Here is a 24563-nt window from a genome sequence, read left to right on the forward strand (position 1 = left end):
CCCCACTTTGGTGAACTACAAGTCAGAATGGCTTACATGGTGCCCTCCAGATGTTGTGGGCTACAATTCCCACCAGTCTTAGACAGCATAGCCAAAATGTCTGGGGAGATAGGCATTGTAGTCTAGGAACATCTAGAGGCCACCATGTTGGCTTCCCCTGCTGTATGTAAAAATGCAGAGTATAAATTTAAAATAAAATATAAATCAAGGAAGCAACTGAAATCAGGTTCTATAAAAAGAATTAAGCATTCATTATCCTAAAAAAAAATCTTGTTAGCACAAAGGCTGAAGATTCCCTTAACAGATTCCCAGCCATCGAATCTTAGACAGAATATTGTTTCCAGCTGTGATGGAGCTAGACTGAATAACTTACCGATGAGGAGGATAAGATCTCATTCTAGATATCTGAAAATATGAAAACTTTAACATGAATCACATGAACATACTATAGCTCCCCCCTTTTTTTCTTTTAAAAATGTCAAAATAATATGGAACAAACATAATTTTGAATAGCTAATATATTCAAACAATTCAAATTAATACTCAGCTTTACTTCACCTCTACCATCCACCTCCAGAGATTAATTGTTTTATTTATGTTTTGCATAGCCAACATTATCAGCGGAATATGTTCCCAAGTGGTGAACCAGTCCTTAAATTAATAAGATAAAATCAAATTGGGGTAACTCACAACTGCAGTGCTGATTGCTTCTTGCCAGAGGTAAGATACTTGACAATAGTAGTATAGCTTCATTCATTCATTCATTCATTCATGTATGCATCCATCCCTGCTAGTCTCCATCTTCATTTCAGTGCTCATTTTAAAACATTTTAAAACTGAACAGGAGTTGCCTTTAAAGCCTGAGAGAGAAACAGAAGCTGTATAAAGAATGATTCAGTAAACTGTATTCAGTCCTACACCATCAATTAGGTTACAGGTAGGTAGCCGTGTTGGTCTGCCATAGTAAAAAAAAAAAAAATTAAAAAAAAAAAATCCTTCCAGTAGCACCTTAGAGACCAACCAAGTTTGTTCTTGGTATGAGCTTTCATGTGCATGCACACTTCTTCAGATATCTGAAGAAGTGTACATGCACACAAAAGCTCATACCATCTATTAGGGTTAGATGAAGCATCTTGCTCACCTGTGTTATGTAACAAAGGCAGAGATCATTTGTTTTAAAGTGCTACTCAGCCTAAAAATATGTGGTAGGGGATGGTTCATTGCAGCAGGGAGGGGGGAATTTTTGGTTCTGTTCTCGCTTTAATGTGAAATGACCTAGTTTGCTGTTCCTGAAACAATGCACAGACCAAGATACATCTGTCCTTCAAAATTTCCACTTCTTTGTATTTTGCAATGCAGTTCTTCAAATGTTCATAACCATGGAGAGAGGGGGTGCAATATACATAGATTAATTATATTAAGTAACATCGCTTGCCCAAATGTGCATGTTAGGAGAAATTGCCTACAAATCCGCAGATAAATTTCCGGAGGGTCTTTTTTAAAATGTTCAAACTGACATGGAAATATGGAATACTGCAGACAGGGGAAATGAGAAACTTGGATAAATCTCTCCAGGCATACATTTGCAGTAATTCCAATGTATTTCAACACCTCAAGGCAGGGTTAATGTCAAGGGTTAGATCAGAAAGATTTTTTTAAACTAATAAGACTTCACTTTCCTTTTCCTTTCAGGTCAGATATCTTTACTTGTAACATGAATAAAGGAAATGACAGCTCAGTGACTGAATTTCTCTTGCTGGGGTTTTCTGTCTTTGGAAAGAAACCAACTCTCCTTTTCCTAGGTTTCTCTCTTATATGTGGCACAATCCTGGTCTTCAATATCACCATCATGTCTGTCATCCTGTTCGACCGGACTTTACACAGCTCCATGTACTTTCTACTCTTTGCATTCTCCGCATCAGAAACCTGCAGCACACTTGCCACCATCCCCAAGTTGCTGGTGACCCTGGTGACAGGCAGTCAATCCATTTCCTTTGTCGAGTGTGCCATGCAGATGTTTTTCATTTCTGTATTTGGAGCAAACAACTGTTTCCTGCTTGCTGCTATGGCTTACGATCGGTATGTGGCTATATGCTGCCCACTTCAGTACCAGGTACTGATGAACAAAAGAATTTGTTCCCAAATGGTAGCAGGTTCCTGTGTAACTGGATGTATCATATCACTGAGTATTAATGCTCTCATTTTCAGGTTGCCCTTCTGTGGGCCAAATGGAATTAGGCATTTCTTTTGTGATTTCCTACCTGTACTGAGGCTGGCTTGCATTGATGAATCAGTCTTGCACCTGACTAACATTGCAATCATTATTTTGTGTGCCATTGCTTTGCTGGGCACTGTCATGGTGATGTTTGTCTCATACCTTTACATCATTTCTGCCATCCTAAGGATCCCCTCCAGCTTAGGAAGGCAGAAAGCCTTCTCCACATGTGCCTCCCACCTCACAGTGGTGATAACACACTTTGGGTGTGGGTCCTTTGTATATTTGAGACCCAAGACTTCCTCATCGCTAGATCAGGACACATTGATCTCAGTGACTTATGTCTTTCTAACCCCTCTTCTGAACCCTGTGATTTATACCTTAAGAAACAAGGAGGTTAGAATAGCCATAAAGAAATTACTAGTGCACTCATTCTGTTCTCAGAAACTGTGAAGAGAAGGCACTTTGACCTTTTCGCCAATGTTTACGCTGTGACTGCTATTTGACATGGGAAATAAACTTGGATACATTTTAGGGTTAGGACCATGGTGTTGGAGATAGGGGTACACCCCCTCTCCTTTACTCTCTGGTTCCAATCCTGATCATGTCCACCAATGACTGCCATTTTTATTTTTCAAAAATACAAGGAATGTCAATCCAAACATCAAACATTATGGGTAGTTTGGCCTTAGTTTTAATTAACAACATACTGTTCCCTAATACAGTTTGCCAGTCCACTCTTTCAGTATTTGTACCTGAATAAATATTTACATACTCAAAAAATCTGTAGGCAGTCATTTGTACTCTAAGGGTTGTTATCTGTTAGATTAGAATAATCAGTGCTTTGCTCTCCAGGTATATGGTGGACTAGAACTCTCATCAGGGTGAACTGACCGGCCAGCCATGTCCTTGGCTGTCATAGGAACTTCATTCTCTGAATGTGGGGTAGAGACTGACTCAGGAGGATCCCCTCCTTTTCTGTGATATCTGGGAGCAAAGGAGGGGAGCCCTCTCCCAAGTCACTTCTTCATCTGTCCCAAACCTCAACTTCTGAATGCTCTGTCTCCTCTTGTGACAGACCCACCATGTCCCAGTTGACACCATAGGGTCCATAGCAATAAGTCAGCTTCCCGAATATCCTGAGTAAGGACGGGGGAAGGACCTTGATTACAGGGAACTAGGCAGAGGGCCTTCTCAGTAGTGATGCTCACTCTGTGGAATGCCCTCCTGTCAGATGTGAAGGAAATTAACAACTATCCAACTTTTAGAAGACATCTGAAGGCAGCCCTGTTTTGGGAAGTTTTTAATGTTTGAAGTTTTATACTGTTTTTAAAGTTCTGTTGAAAGCCACCCAGAGTGGCTGGGGAAACCCAGCCAGATGGGTGGGGTAAAAATTATTATTATTATTATTATTATTATTATTATTATTATTATTATTATTATTATTATTATTATTATTTCAGTTCACATTTTAGGGTGAATCTAATTTGCAAATTCCAAAACCATATTTTAGTTTTAAATGCATTTGCTGTTTTTGTATCTTAACTGTTTTCAACTAAATTTATTGTACCTTACCTTGTGAGAGGTGTTTATGAGAAGATTAGTAAATCAGTAGTAATAATACTGAAACACAGCAATCCTTTGAAATTCACACTTCTCTGAATTTTGCAATGCGGTTCTCCAACCCAGTAATGTGTTCAAAATGCATATACTAGTGTCAACTGTGCATAAAAATTGTATATATGGTACATTGCAAAATGTATATAGTAATCACAACTGCATACAAAAATGTGAGTATTAAGATACAATTGCACAACAGTATAAAACTTCATTGAGGACTTTTTTTATAAATTGCAAACTCATGGAAATGTTGAGCGCTGAACTTAAAATTGGAAAAATGAGAGGCAGAAATTGAAATTGACAGATTCACACAAAAGAACCTAAGAAGACCATCTAGTCTCATCCTGTTTTCACAGTGGCCAACTGCATGCCTCTGGGAAACCAGCAAGTGGACCTGAGCACAAGAGCCCTCTTCCCTCCTGTAGTTTCTAGCAAGTGGTATTCAGAACCATTACTGCTTCCGACTATGGAGGCAGAGCTAGCCATCAAGGCTAGTAGCCACACATACTCTCCATGGATTTGTCCAATCATCCTTTGAAGTTGTCCAGGTTGGGTGCAAGAAGCCTTTAGAGCTCCCCTTCTCAGGTAGGGAGGGGAAAACCTAAGATCCTTTGAGGCCCAATACACACCTTCAAAGCTTCCCTTGGGGGTTCAAATATGGAGGCTCGTACAAAATTCCCATTCAGTCAGATTTATTAATGGTTTACATGGCAGAATCCAAAGAGTCTGTGAGAGCATTTCCTGTATGGTAAGATATATGTCATCTTAACCATTCATCCTTTACCCATCCGCCTTCTCCCACCCTAGCATCATACAATCTCTCATTCTACCACAGTCCTTGGACATACTTACTCAACCCATTTTTCACTGTACATGTTAGAACCCTCCTTGTACTTTATATAGAGTGGATTTTCATTTTAACATTCAGACGTTTAATGTTAGCAGGCTCAGAGAAACCCCAAAGTTTTGTGGCCTGACCACAAAACTGGTAAGACAAGGTAAGGAGGAACCTAATGTGTACAGGTGTTCTTTTGCTCCAACAACACTCACTCCATGAAGTTTGGAAATACAGGAGATGATTGTGGCTTTTATTAGGGTTGTGCATCTGCTCAGAGCAAATCCTCGATCCCAAACTCATTCCAGCTGAGTGAGTCAAGGCAGCCCATGATTCTCTTAGTTCGGTCCCACCTGGAGCAATCCAGTGTTTGTCAAAATGGAGAGGCAGTCAGGTGGTGAGGAGAGTGCAAAGGAGATGATGTAGTCAGACAATCCCATCTGCATTCTCTCCCTCTTCCCCCACTACTTATTGCCAGCCACATGTTTTATTAGGGCTTAATACCCTGTGGTACCTGGGCTAGGAGGGGGGAAGTGAGACAAGGTCACCAATCACATTGAGTTGTATAACCCTGATTATGCCTTCTCTGGTGGGGTGGGAAGACACACTGACCACATATTCAATTAGAGCTTAAATTGTTTTTTTTTCATTACGGCCTTTATAAAACTCCTGACTAAATTTAGGGCCCAGGTTGCTTTGGGTTCAGATCAATCTCAGCCAGATTGCAGCCTAATCACGATTCTTGAATTTATTTCACAAAATGTATCTAACGTTTCATAGTAAAAACCAAAAACAACCCTCACAGCAGTTTCTAAAACAATGGTTTAAAAAATCAGGATTGCCAAATTGGGCCTGGGCCAAATCATGAGTACTGTGCACAGCCTGAGTTTTTAACCCCATGGGCAATTGAAAAGAAAGGCAGTTTTTCTGTGTACAACTTAGGTGAGAAAGCAAAAATGATCACTGTTTTGGATCTATAAAAGGCACACCATTTTAGTATATATTTCTTTTTTAAATGTCATAAACTTTTATGGAATAAACATAATTTTATATAAGAAATAAATTCAAGCAATTTATATCAATACTCAGCTTTATTGACCAAACCCTCCACCTTTACCATCCAACTCCAGAGAATAATTATTTTATCTAAGTTTTGAATACTCTGTATTATCCAGGGAATATGTTCCCAAGTGGTAAACCAGTGCTTGTATTATTAGCATGGTATCAAAGTGGGGTCTCCCACAACTGCAGAGCTGCATTATTCTACCTGGAGGTAAGATACTAGGAGATGGTAGCATCCATCTCTTCATGCATTAAAGCTAGTCTCCATTTTGTTTCAGTGATCATTTTAAAAATGCAATTTGACAAATGAGAAAGGAGTTCCTCTTAAAGCCTGAGAGAGACACAGGAGCCGCATGAGGAACGAGTCAAAAAATTGGCTGGTATTCAGCTTGGAGGGTTTCTTCAGTCCTATACCAACTGTTAGGATTAGATGAAGCATCTTTTTACGTGTGTTATGGAACAATGCCTAAGAAGACAGAGATCAATTCTTTTCAAAGTGCTATTCAGCCTCAGAATACGTGACACGGGATAGTTCACTGCAGGGTACGAGGGAGAATTTTGGTCCTCTTCACACTGGAATGCGAAACTACATAGTTTGCTATTGTTAAAGCAATGCAGAGGCCAAAACATGCCTGTCCTTCAAAATTTCCACTTCTTTGAACTTTCCCATGATAAATCTGCATATAGAGGGAAGGTGTTCATAAATAGCCATATATACATGAAATACAACATATATAGATTATTTATATTAAGCAACATTTCTTGCAGATTTGTGCATATTAGGGAAAAATGAATACTAAACTGCTTATACATTTGTAAAATGACTTTAAAAAAACACTTGGTTGGTGAAGATTCAAAAAATGAGAAACTGAAATAGATATATAGATTTTTTTAAAACTAATAAGACTTCACTTCCTTTCTCCTTTCAGGTCAGATAACATTATTGGTAACATGAATAAAGGAAATGACAGCTCAGTGACTGAATTTGTCTTGCTGGGGTTTTCTGTCTTTGGAAAGAAACCAACTCTCCTTTTCCTAGGTTTCTCTCTTATATATGGCACAATCCTGGTCTTCAACATCACCATCATGTCGGTCATCCTGTTCGACCGGACTTTACACAGCCCCATGTACTTTCTACTCTTTGCATTCTCCGCATCAGAAACCTGCAGCACATTTGCCACCATCCCAAAGTTGCTGGTGACCCTGGTGACAGGCAGTCAATCCATTTCCTTTGTTGGGTGTGCCATGCAGCAATTTTGTTTCTTTGGCTTCTCTGGAAGCAACTGTATCCTGCTTGTTTCTATGGCTTACGATCGGTATGTAGCAATATGCTGCCCACTTCAGTACCATATACTGATGAACAAAAGGCTTTGTACCCAAATGGTAGCTGCTTCATGTGCAATTGGATGTATCATATCAGGGAGTATTAATACCCTCATTTTCAGGTTGCCCTTCTGTGGGCCAAATGGAATCAGGCATTTCTTTTGTGATTTCCTACCTGTGCTGAGGCTGGCTTGCATTGATGAATCAGTCTTGCACCTGACTAACATTGCAATCATTATTTTGAGTGCCATTCTTTTGCTGGGCACTGTTATGGTGATGTTTGTCTCATACCTTTACATCATTTCTGCCATCCTAAGGATCCCCTCCAGCTTAGGGAGGCAGAAAGCCTTCTCCACATGTGCCTCCCACCTCACAGTGGTGATAACACACTTTGGGTGTGCATCCTTTGTGTATTTGAGACCTGAGTCTTCCTCATCGCTAGATCAGGAAACATTGATCTCAGTGACTTATGTCTTTCTAACCCCTCTGCTGAACCCTGTGATATATACATTAAGAAACAGGGAAGTTAAAATAGCCATAAAGAAATTACTAGTGCGCTCATTCTGTTCTCAGAAACTGTGAACAGAACGCATTTTGTCATTTTGTTAATGGACATCCACGCTGTGATGGAGGATGCACTTGATTCAGCAGGGCCTGCTACTTAACATAAGGGGGTAGCTTGAGAGCATTTTTCTGTTGGAAGAAAAGCTAAATCCCCTCTCCCACACTATCTGGTCCCAGTCCTGATCACTTCCCCCAATGACTGCTGTTTACAGTTTTCCAAAATACATGGCATGCTAATCCACACATTTACCGTTAAGCGTAGCTTGGCCCTGAATAGCATAATACAGTTCTATAGTACAGCTTCCCCATCCAGTTCATCAGTATTCGTCCTTGAGCAATGAATATTAACTTAATGAATCAGTACACAGTGATTTGTACTGTGAGAATTGCTGGATGTGATTCATGCAGAATATAATATGGAAAGCCAACATATGTACATTTTCATCTTTTAATGACAGAATGGGTTATGTATAATTGTCCCTATTAAACTGGAATATAGTTCCTAATCAATGATTCTTCTTCTTTTACCACGTAAACCACTTAGCCTAGGGCTTGCCAATCAGAAGGTCAGCAGTTCAAATCCCTGTAACGGAGTGAGCTCCTGTTGCTTGGTCCCAGCTCCTGCCAACCTAGCAGTTCGAAAGCATGTCAAAATGCAAGTAGATAAATAGGTACCACTCTGGCAGGAAGGTAAACAGTTTTTCTGTGTGCTGCTCTGTTTTGCCAGAAGTGACTTAGTCATACTGGCCACATGACCCGGAAAAACTGTCTGCAGACAAATGTTGGCTCCCTTGGCCAGTAAAGTGAGATGAGAGCCGCAACCCCAGAGTCGTTCATGACTGGACTTAACTGCCAGGGGTCCTTTACCTTTCACTGTCAATGTAAATGAGCCAAATGAAAAGTGATTTGGGCTTGCAGGATCTACTTTCCTTCAGGCTGAACTACTGGAGCCAGATGTAAAATAATGACAACGTTGGAACCAGACATACTTAGAATTAAAGAACAGGATGCCTCTTTATTGTGCATCACCTTGAGGGAGGTATTTGAAATGTGATTCAGTAATCAGTAATAATAATAGAACTGAAACAGAGAAATCCTTTGAATTTTTCACTTTTCTGAATTTTGCAATGTTGTTCTATAGCCAAGTGATTGTACAAATTGCATATACTAGTGTAAACTGTGCATGAAAATGACATTTTAGTGAAAATTGCTTTACAAAATATAAATCTTGGTCACAACTGAATGCAAAAATATGAATATTAAGAGTAACTCACACAAACATGCAGATGAATTTTCATGAGGAGTATTTTTAAAAATGCAAATCCATGGACATGTCGAGAACTGAACTTAAGAGTCAACAAATGAAAAATGGAGAGGAACTAAAACTGACAGAGTCACCCAACCCAGTGCTGAAGATGCAGCTTTTTATTATGGCCTCTGAAAGCTGAACCGTATTATTATGACCCTTCTGAAAAGGGTAAATGAGTGTATCAGTTTTTCCTTTGTATTGATGGTTGGTTTTATTCCATTTTAAACTATGGTTTACTCTGGAACTTTATGATGAAGAGTGGGTGAGAAATCTAATAAATAAATATAAATACGTTGTTGTTGTTGATGATGATGATGATGATGATGATGTTAGAGTCATAGAATGGTAGAGTTGGAAGGGACCCCAAGGGTCATCTAGTCCAACTCCCTGCAATGCAGGGGGTTGTTGTTAGTATTCAGCACAGGTTTGCTGTCCTGGGATCATAAATTCACAAATGTATTTTATAGCTTTCTCCTGGAAATGTGGGCATATAGGATTGCAACATTATTCTTCATTTTCAGATCATTACTAGATGATTACAGTGGAACCTCTATTTGCGACCATAATCTGTTCTGGAGGTCCATTCGAAGGTTGAAACGGGTCACTGGGAGAGGCACCATTGTGCACAGGCGCAGGCGGCCATTGCCTGCTTCTGCGCATGTGTGAATGTTGGCCGCCGCTCCTGCGCATGCATGAATGCTGAACGCCGCTCCTGTGCATGCGCTGGGTTTGCTGCAGTCGCGACTTGGAACGACCGTAAGAAGAGGCGGTGGTAGGCAGAGGTTCGACTGTACTGTGCATGTATTATTAAGATCAGCAATATCAAAAACAACACAATGACCAGAAACAGTGACTAAATAATTGCATGAACACTGTTCCAGAGCTTTTTCATGTTTATTATATCTATTCGAAAAAAGACTGGTTAATGAAGAAATTACATATCTTTCTACTAACAAGTGTTGAACTAATTCGCTGATGAAGAATTCAACGAAACAGTAGTTATTATCCGGAAACACTGTTCAGAGTTGGACATCAGAATTAGACATTTGCTGATTATACAAAGCTTCACAGCTTGTTCTCCGCCAGGTAAAGTCTGGCATTGTTTGTTAGTTCTGATGTTTTGAATCATTCCATAAAGTTTTTCATATTGTATTTGTTTCTGGTCATTGTGTTGCTTTTGATATTGCTGACTCGTATTTTGCAACACGGGGGGTTACTCACTGTATTATTAACATGTCAGACATTTCCATGCTGAAGCAAGGTTGGGGGCATGCTTTTGTCTCTGCTGAATCTGGCCTTGCATGTCCTTCCTGTGACATCTGTGTGTTCAGTGTGCTTGTCTGCCATGGAACCGCAGCACCAGCACCTGCTTACAAGTAGAGGCTCTGTGTGTGATTGGAGCACCTATAGAGCCATGCATTGGGGTTCCTTTGAAGACACTGATGTTCAAAATAGGAATGTTAGAGAAATGAGACGCAGTGTCAGGGAAGGGGGGGCGGGTGTTAAAACGACAACTCTGCTCCAGTTTAGCATGGAAATGCTCTACACTTGAGTAACGCCTGAAGCTATTTTCTCTTACATGGTGCAATCAGAAATGCATTCCATTTGTTTTTCTTCTGCTTCCGTTTAATCATTTTCCATCTTGTGAACTATTGGTGCACCTGAGTGCCATTTGCAAACAATCTCTGGGGTGCAGGTTTCTGCAACTTCAGGACTGAAATGTTGTGTGGTGTGTACTGAGCACCTGGGATTCATTAGAGTAAATATGAACTCTCCCTTTACCCACAGGATATCATAGTGTGGTGTGTGTTTTTAACACAACCATAATATATTAATTTTCCATGTATAAAATGAGAGAATCAAGTCTTTTCAAACTATAGCGTACAGATCATTAAATCAGAAGGCTTTGAAAAGTTTGTTTTCTCTTCCACACTTTCCATACAGTAAGTTCAATAATATTCCCTAAGTATAATGTGTTTCACTAACAAATAGAGGGGTGGGATGACAGAGAATAGCCCAACTGAAGAAGCTCATAGCCTAGTGGATGAGCATATGAATTGCACCCAAAAGGTCCCAGCACCTTTCTCTTGAATCTCCAGGTTGGGCTGTGAAATGTTGGAGACATACTGTTTGTCAATGTAGGCCAAACTGAGTCAGTATAAAGTAGTTAGAGATAGAGAGGAAATCTGTTTGAAATATATTTATCAATGGAATTTGGCACTTCTGGCCATACTGGATTACTTCTTACATCAAGTATTCTCTTACAACCAAGCCACTGGTGCATTGTCGCTTTTTAAAAAAATGCACAACTGATTATATTCAAAATTTTAAACAAAATTATGGAGGATAGAGCATGTGAATATGTACAAAAGAATCGAGCCCAATGTGGTACTATATTTTAACTATTAATATGTAAGAATTTTTATACAGTTACATGCTTTTTTGTATGCATCTTTTTAACGTCCTGGTTACTTTAGGGAACCTGGAGTGCATATGCATATAATACCCAAGAAATGTTCGTATTTTTAGTGGAACCGGGGGAAAGGAATACCTTCCTTCTTGACAAGATCAAAGGAGCAAGATAAGAATAAGAAAGAAAGAAAGAAAGAAAGAAAGAAAGAAAGAAAGAAAGAAAGAAAGAAAGAAAGAAAGACTCATGTGGATAACTTCAGCATCAAGTTGTTCAGAAGGTTCCATCCCTAAAGGTAGTTTCCATTGCTTCCGCTTTACTATCTACTTCTGAGTAAACTTGCAGAAGGCCTGAGTTCAGACATAAGGCTCGTCCACACTTACCTCTGCTCCACATTTCAAAGGACAGGTTCCGGCTTTCTGGGTCTGTATCCCAGCTCTTTGTTTAATTTTTGGCCTGCTGCTTTCTCAGTGAAAAGCTGTTTGCCACTGAATTGGAGCAAACAGCAATCCATGGACAACCCAAATTGTCATTTGCTCTGAATCAGCGATAAAGATTGGGTTTTCCTGGGGAAAGTTACAGGGCAGAAACAAAAATGAACAGACCGAGAAAGCTTGGACCTGTGCCTAGAAAGCATGGGGCAAAAGGTAAGCCATAAATCTCACTATTTTCCATACTGAAAGAAGAGGAAGCATTGAAGAGGTTAGTAGGATGGATTCAGTAGTAGGATGGAGCCAGTGTGGTGTAGTGGTTAAGAGCGGTAGACTTGTAATCTGGTGAACCGGGTTTGCATCTCCGCTCCTCCACATGCAGCTGCTGGGTGACCTTGGGCTAGTCACACTTCTTTGAAGTCTCTCAGCCCCACTAACCTCACAGTGTGTTTGTTGTGGGGGAGGAAGGGAAAGGAGAATGTTAGCCGCTTTGAAACTCCTTCGGATAGTGATAAAGTGGGATATCAAATCCAAACTCCTCCTCCTCCTCCTCCTCCTCCTCCTCCTCTTCTTCTTCTTCTTCCCTAAAGTTCTCAGAAATGTAGTATTTCCACATTAATTTGATGGGAGCTCTTTTACAACCCCTTGCATACATCTGCAGCAGAAAAGGCACAGGCAAGCTTTTAAAATTGTGCACCTGCTTTTTTAATTGATCCTAAGATGTCCTTGAGTGTTAAGCTGCTATTGGAACAAAAATGGGTTGGGAGGATTTTACTCATGTAACTTTAGGATAGGGATTATTGTTACATTAATTCCAAATTGAAGCCTTTTTATGTTTTGTTTTCTAGAACCTGTCCTGAAGCTTTATTGAATAGCATAATGAAAATCAGTATCAGTAAATGCCACTTGGGGGAGTTAAATAATAGGGGGGGCAGGGTAACTTCAGTGATAACTGTGCCATTTAAAGAACGCTGTCTTGTTCACCAATTTGAAGGTGGCTAATTACCCTTCAACACTCTTTCCTCCCTTTCCTTATACTCACAACCAGGGTGATTTAAAAGAAAAAGATTCTTATCCCACCCTACGTCTAAGCTGAGTTGGTGATTCAAAATATAGAACCAGAAGGTGGTGATTATTGTGCATTAGTCAGCATTGAATGTTTTGTGATGGAGCATTGAGGCGAGGCTTCCTTCTTTATTTGAGTTTCCAGAAATAAAATAACTTCATCCCAGAACTCTTCTTTACTTGATCCCCACCCTAGTACACACACACCCTCCCCGTGTAAAATGTCCTTAGTAGCCTTATCACTGCCAAGCAGCGGGGGGGGGGGGATGTTTTTAAGAGGAGAAAAAGAGCTTGTAAGCCCTTGGGCGATACCATAAAAAAAGGAAAAAACTAGGAATGAGCAGATCACGATTCGAAAGGTCTGTAGACATGCAATCTAATCTGCATGTCTGTGTTCCCATCCAGCCCATCAAATGTAGACCATGGAGTTTTGTCCCAAATTCTGGAACCAACCAAAATCCTCCCCCATCCTTACCTGTCACCCTGTAAATATTATTCTACTCCACCTCCCATCAGCTACAGCCAGCATGACATACTCAAGGATTATGAGACCTGTAGTCCAAAAGCATCTCATAGCCGCCATTCCTGCTCTCCATCCCTGCTTTATGTGATGCTAGTTCTCATGTGCACACCGCCTTTCCATAGTTGAAACCATGCTCAGTGTGGCTTACAGCATGGGGGGAGGGGATCATAATTACAAACATAACAAAGTAGTCGTGAACAGTAAATAAAACATTTAAAAGTGCACAACCAAATTAAGCAATTACCACATAAACCATTACAATATCTAAAGTAAAGATACAATAATTAATATGAGTAACAGCAACAACCCCACCCCCCACTAAACAATATCCCAGTCCAAGAGTCTACTCAGCAGTCTCAGCTTTTGTAACTGGAGTCAAACAAAACAAGGAACTTTTGTGAGAAAGAGGAGGCCAAGTATTTACTGGCTAGATCCACATCCCTGGAACACAGTCAGAGCACTGACGCAGCAACAAATTAGCATAACATGTAAATATTAGATAGGTTGGTGTTATTCAGCTTTATTTACTTGCTTTGTTCAATTATCATCTTCGCTCTCCAGGTTCTTGATGCTGAAAAGATGGACAAGCAGAATAATCACAGTAGGGTGACAGAATTCATCTTGCTGGGATTCACTGATGACCCAAAGGTGCAGATTGCCCTCTTCCTGCTATTTCTAGCCATCTATGTTATCACTGTGGCTGGAAGCCTCAGCCTGATTGTGCTGATCAGGACTTACTCCCAGCTGCACACTCCCATGTACTTCTTCCTCTGCCACTTATCATTCACAGACCTCTGCTATACCTCTGCTATAGCCCCCAAGATGCTGGTGAGCTACTTGGTGGGTGATAAAACCATCTCTTATGCTGGCTGTGCTGCTCAGCTGTGCTCATTTGCTGCCTTTGTGAGTACCGAGTGTTTCCTTTTGGCTGTGATGGCATTTGACCGCTACATGGCTATTTGTAACCCACTTCTATACTCTGCTGTCATGTCCCAAAGAGTGTGCAGCTGCCTGGTTGTAGGATCGTATGCAGCTGGTTTTGCCAACTCAGCGCTGCAGACAGTGTGTATATTCAGATTATCCTACTGTGGACACAACATCATCAAACATTTCTTCTGTGATATCCCTAAACTTCTGAAGCTTTCCTGCTCTGAAACCTTCCTTTCAGAGTCACTGTCAGTCTTTGCATCTGGAGCAGTTGCTATGACCTCTCTTTCAGCCATTATTATCTCCTACTTCTGCATTTTATCTGCCATCCTGAAAATACACTCTGTCGAGGGCAGACACAAGGCCTTCTCCACTTGTGCTTCTCACTTGACATCAGTGGCTCTGCTTTATGGAACGGGGACCTTTATGTATATACATCCCAACCTGAAATCTGGACTAGATGGTAATATGGTGGTTTCTGTAGTCTACACATTAGTGATACCCATGCTCAACCCCCTAATCTATAGTTTGAGAAACAAAGAGGTGAAAGAGGCCATTAGAAAAGCCACAACAAGAACGAAAGAACATTCCCCCTTCCAAAAGCATTGGGGGAAATGGTGGCAACCAATGTCGCACCCCAAGACCGAACAACTTAAACCAAGGTAAGATTACATAGAGAGATGCATTACACTGCACCAGACCATTGGTTCAACTTGCTCGCTATTCTCTACTTTAACTGGTGATAGCTTTCCAGGGTTTAAGACATAGCTCTCCCTGCCCTCCTGGAGATACTGAACCTGGGAGCTTCTGCATGCAAAGCAGATCTTCTACCATTGACTAATAATAATAATAATAATAATAATAATAATAATAATAATATCATCTTTTTATATATACCCCATCCATCTGGCTGGGTTGCTCCAGCCACTCTGGGCGGCTTCCAACACACATAAAAATTCAAAATCAAAATCAAACATTAATAGATTCAGGTAGGAAGGTGTGTTGGTCTGACACAGTCGAAATATATATATAAATAAATAATTGTCCAGTAGCACTTTAGAGACCAACTAAGTTTGTTCTTGGTATAAACTTTCGTGTGTATGCACACTTCTTCAGATATATGTATCTGAAGAAGTGTGCATGCACGCGAAAGCTTATACCAAGAACAAACTTAGTTGATCTCTAAGGTGCTACTGGACATTTTTTTTTATTTTTATATATATTCAAACATTAATAGTAACAATCTGATCCAATATAAAAAGTCACAGTAACTTTAAAATAAACAGCTTATATAAAATAAAGCAATTTTCAATAATCCATTAGAATTACAGTTCTTCCTTCAATTACATAGTTGTGTTACGTGAACAAAGAAAGTTAGACCCCTTTCCTTAGTCTGACCCCATCTGGGATGCTAGTATCTTTATGCATATCTTCTCAATAATGACGACCTTATCCTTAAACTGAGTTACAATGAATCAGCTATGACCACATTCTACAACATGATAATCACTTCAAGGAAGTCAGATTATCAGAGCATTTCTGTGTCACGGTGTTATTTCATTGTGATTCCTTCCATCGACATTGTTGCTCAAGATCCAATTCTCTTTCACTAGCTACTGAACATTTCTCAATATGTCACATTCTTATTTCAGACACAACACCCAACTTTCCCTTGTTTTCAGAGGGAACTGTGGGTCACAGGGCCTTGGCACACAATTCCACAATACCTCACCAGAAACTGCCACAGTTACACAACTGTGGCAATGGCGGGATGGGCGGAGTGTCCGCATGGGTGCTACCTCATGGGATTCTGCTGCCCAAGGTGGCTGCTTCAGCCCACCTTATGGGCGGACCACCCCTAGTCATTGGTCATACTGGGTGGGGCTGATGGGAACTGGAGTGCAAAAACAGCTGGTGGGGTGCAAGTTCTCCATCCCTGTCATAAATGAAACAGATGTCAAGGTTCTGAGACATACATTCATGTGTAACATATAGTTTGATCCAAATATAAGGTAAGAGAATATAATAAACTGGAAACCCCAAGGGAGTGGGGGAAAGTAAACTATGGTGCCCTGTGCATTAATTTTAATTGCTGTGTGCCTTTAATTGAGTACTGAGACATTCAAGGCATAAAGTACTCAGGAGATTATCTAAAGCAGATATTATATATATCCCATTCTACTAATTCTACCCTATCTGGTTTTCTCAATACTGCTGTAGCTTGCATTACTTAGATCAGGTGGGTCTTGGGTAATAACTTTGTGACAGCCAGTGATTACTGCTGTACTTCTCTGTCATCGACAGTAATTAACTCCATGTTTACTTCCATCTTTTTGCAAATTATGAAAAATATTTCATCAGAAGTAGTATGTCTGTTTGGTGATCTGGATATATGGGGAGCTTTACACATATATGGGTAAATGTACACAGTTGGATGAATTTAACAGTAGTATTAATACTGGGGTGATATATTATGTAGTTTTGCATTTAAAAGCTCTAGAATCTAAGCTGGAGTAAGATCCATAGTAGACAATGTATTTACCATGCGTGTGTTTCCAGGACCATGGAAAGGTGAGTTGGCCTTTTCTCTGGCCACTATTTTCCCATGGAAATCCTCTCCAATCTGCTAGTATTTACCCCAAAGATGCCATTTGACTCCCGCTGATATTATCCACATTTTCTATGAGAAATAAAAAGTTTATTGCATATCCACTCACAGCACCCCCCCCACCCACCCATTCCGTGGACAAAGACATAGAGCAATGATACTTACAACAAACTTGATACGACAACCTTCTGCGATAGAAAAGGCGGCCACCCCTTTTTTGAATACAGATATAGGTAGACTTTGGCTCAGGCATTGGGTTGATTATCAACCTCTGGGTGGAAGGCTGAAGTTTGAAGAGGCTTTTACTATACAGTCATACCTCGGGTTGCGTTCGGCACGGGTTACGAATGTGCCAAACCCGGAAGTACCAGGATGGGTTACTTCCGGGTTCGGTGCTTCGCATGTGCGCAGATTCGGCGCTTCAGGTTGCAGACCTTTCAGGTTGCGAATGGGGCTCCAGAACGGATCCGTTCGCAACCAGAGGTACCACTGTATTCACAGCTTATTTCTCACAGCAAATGAGAAAATTCATAAGAGATATTTCCCTTTGAAGTCAGTAAGACTCAATATTCACAACAGTTTGCAGCTTAAAGATATTCAAGTGATCCAAATTGCATCGCAGTCTTTTTATAGTAATAGCTTTATAATCAATTTATAAAGCACCTTGCACACTCAAAACCCAGCTTAAAAAAAAGTAGGCATCCAAAGCACCTGAGCAAGAAAAAAAATAAGCAAAGGAAAGGGGAGAGAAAGCAAGACATATCAGCCCAAATTGTAAAGCATCATTTAATGAGGGGAGGATAGTAAAGATAAAATTAAAGAAGGTGGAAATAAAATTAGAAATAGAAGAGGTTGTTTTTCACTGTCTGTCACTAGATCAAAGGCATTTTTTTCCAGAATTAGAATATGAACAACAGCTTGATTAATGATCCACATCTGTCATGATTATGACGACATTGAAAAAGTCCCACCATCACCTTCAGAATAGCAGAGCTATGTAGAACTCTTCCGCAGCACTGCAGTAATAAGAAAGAGGATGCAAAGTGGAATCAGATTCCCTCCCGGCTCACACTGGTTCTAATGTTATGCTTCTAACTAAAGATTTTAAAAGAGTACTTTTCCCTTTTAGAGTTGCTGAAAAGCAAACACAGACATCAACTGTTTGATCCATTGCACAGAGATTACAGAAATTACGTTATGATGTCCATTTCACATCCTTTTCTATCCTGTACGTTTGAAATGTACTTTTGAATTTGGAAGCTGGTTAGCTCCAGTTGATCAAATTTGCAATTCATACTGCAAATAAATCTTCAAGTCTAACTATTTTCTTCCTTTCAAGTTTCCTTTTCTACCCCTCCCTGGCAGGTGAAAAGACCTAGAATAAATGACCGCAAAAAATCAAACCCAAGTGACTGAGTTCATATTCTCAGGATTCACAGATCATCCAGAATTGCAAACTATCCTCTTTATCACATTCCTGGCGATTTATACCATCACTCTGGGTGCAAATGTAGGGATGATCATCTTGATCAAGATGGATCAACAGCTACAAACCCCAATGTACTTCTTTCTCAGCCACTTGGCTTTTCTGGATGCCAGCTACTCTTCTGCAGTTACTCCAAAAGCCATATGGGACCTTTTAGCTGAAAGGAAAACCATTTCCTTTGCTGGGTGTGCAGCACAGTTTTACATGTTTGATGGTCTGGTGATGACTGAATTCTTCCTACTATCTGTGATGGCATATGATCGCTATGTGGCCATCTGCAACCCATTGCTTTATCACGTAGTTATGTCTAAGAAGTTCTGCAGTGCGGCAGTGGCCAGTGTATATACCTATGGCTTTGTGAGCTCAGTGGTTCAAACAGCCTTGACTTTTCAGCTGTCCTTCTGCAGATCAAATGTGATCAATCATTTCTACTGCAATGACCCACCGCTTCTCGCATTGTCCTGCTCTGACACTCGACCGAAGGAAATCCAGCTTTTAGCTCTATCTGCTATCAACTTATGCAGTTCCCTCTCGGCAATCATCATCTCCTATGTCTACATTTTGTCTGCCATCTTTGGGAAACACTCTGCAGGCGGGAGTCACAGAGGCTTCTCCACCTGCGCCTCACACATGACAGCTGTTATCATTTTCTATGGCACCCTCTTCTTCATGTATCTTCAACCCAGCTCGGCTCATTCTCTGAACTATGACAAAGTGGTGTCAGTATTTTATGCTGTTGTTATCCCCATGCTGAACCCTCTGATCTACAGCTTGAGGAACAAAGAAGTGAAGGGGGCCTTGAAGAGAGTGATGGGAAGAAATTGTTTTAATAGTATGGTTTAAATAAAGTGCAGCCCTGGTCCTGTGTTTAAAAAAATCATAGTATTACACTTGACCAACTCTACAATTTTATGATTCTATGACCCTGAGATAAATGCTACACTGATTACCATTTCAGAGCTGTGTTCAGTGATGATAACCTTCCTATAGGGTTCCCTCCAGATCCCATCAACCAATGCTCAGGGGTGATATAAACCACAATTCTGAGAGGGCGCCATGTTGCCTCCCCTTGGGAGGGAATTGTCAAGGATTCAGGAAAGTCATTCCTACCCCGGTTGCAGAAAGAACAGAGAAAACAAGGTAAAGTACTTTTGAATGAGTTTTATTCAATCGTAATAGCGAGAGACAAAAGAGCGCAACAAGCCTTAACAATGGCGCTGTTCCAAACTGGGCTCCTCCCCCCCCTCCTTCCTAGCAACAGCACCTTCCCTTACAGTGGCCACTTATGGTCAAATGCCTCTGATTCTGTTGTTCCTGCCCTCTTAACAAACAACGCATTCCCGGAAAAGGATGACCACCCGTACTGCCTCCACCACCCACAAATGGTTATCCATTATTGGATTTTCTGGTGAAAGGCAGCTGTCACCTTTGGAGTGGCAGGATGGCCAGTCAACTGGTCATTCAAGCCCCTATAGGATGTACCTTGAATAGAGATCAGTGAATCTGCCAATGTAAGTTTCTCATATTTCCAGTTGTCCACATTTCTACATCAGTTTGTATTTTTAAAAGTCCTCAGCATTCTAGTGTGAATTTTCCCATATCTGATGTACACATATTTGAAACCCAATCTTCTCTCATGAATTTTTGTATGATGTTTTCAGTAATGATGCATTTGTAGGCATACTTTCCCCTAATCTATACATTTTTGTACACATCATTTAACTGCATTGCAAAATTCAGAGTAGTGCAAATTTCGAGACATCAGTGTGTTTCATTGTTTCAGAAAGTGCAAATTAGATGGGTTCGCCTTTAAATGCAAACTGATTTGTTTTTCTCCCCCATCACTAGTCATGGAGATGACTTCTCCCCTCTACTTACTAGCCATGGGTTTCCATAGGAGGCTCCACATACTGTGCTGACCTGCCCTGTCGGGATACGTTGCACGGATCCGCCATAGGATCCACATTTATTTATTTGTTTAATGAAGTTTTCGGGAACTACTTTTGGTATTACTACGCGCAAAAGCGAAAGCGAAAGTAAGAATGAATAGTTTGGTTCACCAACGAGATTAATCCGCCTTTATTTTATAGTTCCGGTCATGTTCAAAGTTATTAATGAGCGTTAAACTTGCTTCCCGCCTTTTTGGAGGGCAGCAACAGTGATTTTATTGGTTGAGGCATTGATCATGATGTCACGTTTGTTCCTAAATAAAAGGCTGAGGCTCCCCCGCTTAGGCACGTTTTTCCTATGTTCTTTTGGTTCAGTTAGACGACGTTCTGCCTTAGTTTAGTTTAAGGGTATTGGGAGCGGGCTGGATGGGTTGGATGGGTTTTTCCTTTTAGTTAGAGTTAGATCGCGGAAGATCATTTGGTTTAGCTTTAGTTAGGTTTCTTTTAGGTTTAGCCTAGGGCTAGGCTCGCGGAAGATATTTCGGTTTTAGTATTATTTAGTTAGCCTCGCGGAAGATTGGGCGCGCAGGGACTTTGAGCTTAGGAGAACTTAGCTTAGGGGACGAGCCTACGCGGGTTCTGCCAAAGCCACTAAAGATATAACCGGTGTCTGTCTTTCTTTGGGGTAAAAAGGGGAGTAAAAGGTTTAAGGTAAATTTTTTAATTTCCTTGAGTTGATCTACCTATTCAGATTCAGGGTATCCTCTATTTTCTCGAGGCAATATTTTAGTTAGAAGGCAATTAAGAACTCATGCACCTTCGGAGTCATCACCCGGCTTACTCAGCTTCCTTCGGATTGTGAGACTTGGCCGGCGCCCGTGCTCAAAAGCACGCGGAACGCTGGCCGCTTTCCCCGCTACTGGTACCTCGTGCATGAGCAGTCCAAGTTTGTGCACGAGGAGCTCCAGCACCCAAACCCCGACACTGCCCAAAATTTCCTGCTGGACAAGAGGGCTTCAGGTGCCAAACCACTGAAGTCAGTAGTGTCTATCACATCTTTTTCTACTCATATTACACATGCATTCACTCATGCTTCAGAGTACACAATGACTATCTGTTCTAAAAGTGTTTCAGTTGGGGTCAAAATTCTTTGAATATGGGTCTTGTGTGAAATGGGGTTTGCTAGCCCCCCTTTCCCATTCCTCCCTTCCTAAGCAAAAACAGCATAATCATGGTCAGATTATCATGGTACAATTTGAGTCATTGCACTAGGGCCCATGCCTATCTGAGGGCTAACACTCTGAGCTTTATTTTTTCATTTAAAAAATAGCCCATTCCTACCTTTCAATGTTTTTAGCCAACGAGTAAAGACAAAACTATGATTGATGAATGATTAATGAGTTCTGTCCTGGGTCCATTGTTGTTCAACATATTTATAAATGACTTGGATGAAAGAATGGAGGGGATGATCATCAGATTTGCAGATGACACAAAACTGGGAGGGGTAGACAAAATTGGAATTCAAGATTACCTCAACAGATTGGAGAAGTGGGCCAAAACTAACAAGGTTGTGCACTTAGGCAGGAATAATCAGATGCAGAAATATAAAATGGGAGGGGGGGAGCACCTGGCTTGCCAGTAGTGCATGTGAAAAGGATCTAGGGATCTTAGTAGACCACAAGTTTAACATGAATCTACAGTGTGATGCAGTGGCAAAAAGAAAAGAAAAGAAAATGCTATTCTAGGCTGCATCAACAGAAGTATAGTGTCTCAGTCAAGGGACGTAATAGTCCCACTCTGCTCTGCCTTGGTCAAACCACACCTGGGATACTGTGTCCAGTTCTGGGCAGCACAATTTAAGAAGGATATTGACAAGCTGGAATGTGTGTAAAGGAGGGTGACCACAATGATCAAGGGTCTGCAAACCAAGCATTTGGAGGAACAGTTGAGGGAATTGGGTATGTTAAGCCTGGTAAAGAGGAGGCTGAGAGGAGATATGATAGCCATCTTCAAATATTTAAAGGGCTATCACATGGAAGATGGAGCAAGCTTGTTTTATCCTAACAAGGGATCTCTCTCCTTTCTCTCCCCTCCACCCTCACTCACTCCTCAAAGTTAAAGAGAAGAAGTGGGGGTCTGGTAGGGAACATGGTTCCAAGTTCTTAGTGTGCCCCCCCCCCCGAAAAAAGAATAAACAACAAAAGTGCTGGACAATTCTCTGAGAAAGCAAAATACACACACACAAACACAAACACAAACACACTGAGGCAAGCAAGGGGAGAGTTCACAAATTACTACTTCAGTTAAATATTTTATGCATTTATTCATTGACTTACAAATAAACTAATACCCTAGCTTTCTTGCTTTTACCAAGCTGACTCACAGAACAATAAATTATCCAAATTAGTACCCAAAAGGTTAAAAGGTAAACAGTCTCATTTTAAAAATGAGTACAGTAATCCCATAATTTATGTGCATTTAACTTGTGCACATTCAGTTTTATATGTATGGCAATTTTTAAAAAATAAAAAGGGGACAGAAAGCAGATGGGGTTCCAGGAAAAATGACTTTGGCAATCCCACCTGCCATTGAATGCAATGGGGTTTGAGTATACATAATTTTGGTTTTAGGCAACGTCCCTGGAGCGTAACCCCTGTGTGAATTGTGGACTTACTGTACATGACAAGTGATGCCATTTAAAACAGCAAGAGACCATTGCTGCATTCCAAAGGGCTGGTGGGGGGAGGGGAGAGTTTTCACATTTTCCTTCTAAAATAACAAAACTGGCCTATTTCCAGTGGAGTGGGATTACACAGTTGAGACGAAGTGGGTGAAAAGGCCTGGGCAGGCTCTGTATTTATTCCCCCAGTACAGTTTGCCCCACCCCCAGGGAGGTCCTCCACAGCAGCCTGCCTGTGATTGGTCAGTTTGCAGGCAGGCTATGATCTGACCTGGTTCCGCACCCAGCACTGCCACGGGGTTGTGCAGGGAGGATGGTGCCAGGCCGCAACACCACCTGCCCAATAGGGAGCAAGAGGACTTGTCAAGTGTCAGGCTAGCTTGAAGCCTTATAGCCACTTAAAATAAAAGAAACAGAGGTTAACTTCTTTGGCTTTGTCCCTGCTTACTGCTACAGCTGTGGAGGGAATGTGGACCACCATACAAAAGTGATTCTCTCACTTTGTGCAGCACAAATGAAAAGGAAAGAGGGAGGAGACCATGTGGCCTTCTTCCTTAAAAACAGACCTGTACACAGTGTTGGGGATTTAGGCCAAGTCTGAGAGATACTTCTGAATGGGATAAACAACGCATTTTGATAGTACTGAGAAACAGGAAAAAATGAACCGAGCCCATTCACAGAAATCTTTTCAAGCCAAATGCTTTGACCAGAGCCCTTTTAACTTGCTTATTCCTCAGACTGTAGATCAAAGGGTTTAGCAGGGGAGTAACAACCACATACAACATGGAAATAATTCTATCCTGTTTGGGGGAATAGCTGGAGGTGGGGCGTACATAGGTGCCCATAGTCGCCCCATAGAACAGGAAAACTACAGTCAAGTGGGAACCACAGGTAGAAAAGGCTTTGCTCCTTCCCTCAGCAGACTGCATGTGCAATATAGCAGAAATGATATAGACATAAGAGATCAGAGTGACCAGGAAAGCACCAGCTCCTAAAATACCAGGCACAACAAGAAGAACCAGTTCAAAGATGTAGGTAGAGGAGCAAGAAATCGCAACCAGTGGAGGGATATCACAGTAATACTGGTTAACTTTGCTGGGCACACAGAAAGTTAATGTAAAGGTCAGCGAGGTAAGAACCAAGGCATGGATAAAGCTAGCTAGCCAAGTCCCAGCAGCCAGCTGCCTACACAGCCGTGTACTCATTATGTTTGTGTAGTGCAAGGGACTGCAGATAGCCACATAGCGGTCATATGCCATCACTGCTAGCAAGAAAACTTCAGTGCCCACAAAACCAATCAGAAGGAAGAGTTGTAATACACAGCCAGCAAATGATATTGTTTTGTCCTTGGACATGAAGACTTGGAGCATCTTTGGCACAGTTACAGTTGGGGAAAGAATATCCAGGAAAGATAAATTGCTGAGGAAGAAGTACATAGGGGTCTGGAGCTGAACTTCTGTTGCTATTGCCAAGATAATTGCCCCATTCCCTGCCAGAGTGATCAAGTAGATCAGCAGAAACACCAGAAAGAGGGAGATTTGCACTTCCGGAACATCAGAGAGCTCAATCAGGTAAAATTCTTTTGTTTCTGTGATGTTGTCTTTCTCCATCTTCCT

General features: G+C 41.0%; 5 protein-coding genes across 5 annotated transcripts; 4 read left to right on the forward strand and 1 right to left on the reverse strand.

Annotated features, from left to right (window-relative positions):
* Positions 1-1714: 1714 nt before the first annotated feature.
* On the forward strand, positions 1715-2668 carry LOC117044496 (olfactory receptor 10T2-like). Its single transcript, XM_033145343.1, has one exon. The coding sequence runs from the start codon at positions 1715-1717 to the stop codon at positions 2666-2668; it is 954 nt and encodes a 317-aa protein (XP_033001234.1).
* A 4015-nt stretch (positions 2669-6683) lies between these two features.
* Positions 6684-7637, forward strand: LOC117044592 (olfactory receptor 10T2-like). The gene has a single exon (XM_033145435.1). It carries the CDS (start codon positions 6684-6686, stop codon positions 7635-7637), a length of 954 nt encoding a protein of 317 aa, XP_033001326.1.
* A 6299-nt stretch (positions 7638-13936) lies between these two features.
* Positions 13937-16146, forward strand: LOC117044699 (olfactory receptor 1009-like). Its single transcript, XM_033145529.1, has 2 exons — positions 13937-14846; positions 16007-16146. Exons 1-2 carry the CDS (start codon positions 13937-13939, stop codon positions 16144-16146), a joined length of 1050 nt encoding a protein of 349 aa, XP_033001420.1.
* Positions 16147-18276: 2130 nt separating this feature from the next.
* Positions 18277-23505, forward strand: LOC117044792 (olfactory receptor 1020-like). The gene is made up of 2 exons (XM_033145638.1): positions 18277-19185; positions 23404-23505. The coding sequence occupies exons 1-2, from the start codon at positions 18277-18279 to the stop codon at positions 23503-23505; spliced, it is 1011 nt and encodes a 336-aa protein (XP_033001529.1).
* A 116-nt stretch (positions 23506-23621) lies between these two features.
* Positions 23622-24563, reverse strand: LOC117052127 (olfactory receptor 5V1-like). The gene has a single exon (XM_033158881.1). The coding sequence runs from the start codon at positions 24555-24557 to the stop codon at positions 23622-23624; it is 936 nt and encodes a 311-aa protein (XP_033014772.1). The 5' UTR covers positions 24558-24563.

Source organism: Lacerta agilis, chromosome 1, assembly GCF_009819535.1.
Source record: "Lacerta agilis isolate rLacAgi1 chromosome 1, rLacAgi1.pri, whole genome shotgun sequence".
NCBI classification, from domain to species: Eukaryota; Metazoa; Chordata; class Lepidosauria; order Squamata; family Lacertidae; genus Lacerta; species Lacerta agilis.

Coding starts and splice junctions, on each gene's coding strand:
- LOC117044592 (XM_033145435.1), top strand. CDS start 6,684: ATGAATAAAGGAAATGACAGCTCAGTGACTGAATTTGTCTTGCTGGGG.
- LOC117044496 (XM_033145343.1), top strand. CDS start 1,715: ATGAATAAAGGAAATGACAGCTCAGTGACTGAATTTCTCTTGCTGGGG.
- LOC117052127 (XM_033158881.1), bottom strand. CDS start 24,557: ATGGAGAAAGACAACATCACAGAAACAAAAGAATTTTACCTGATTGAG.
- LOC117044699 (XM_033145529.1), top strand. CDS start 13,937: ATGGACAAGCAGAATAATCACAGTAGGGTGACAGAATTCATCTTGCTG. Junction 14,847..16,006: donor GGTGAAAGAGGCCATTAGAA/AAGCCACAACAA, acceptor ACACAATTCCAC/AATACCTCACCAGAAACTGC.
- LOC117044792 (XM_033145638.1), top strand. CDS start 18,277: ATGACCGCAAAAAATCAAACCCAAGTGACTGAGTTCATATTCTCAGGA. Junction 19,186..23,403: donor TGAAGGGGGCCTTGAAGAGA/GTGATGGGAAGA, acceptor TTACTGCTACAG/CTGTGGAGGGAATGTGGACC.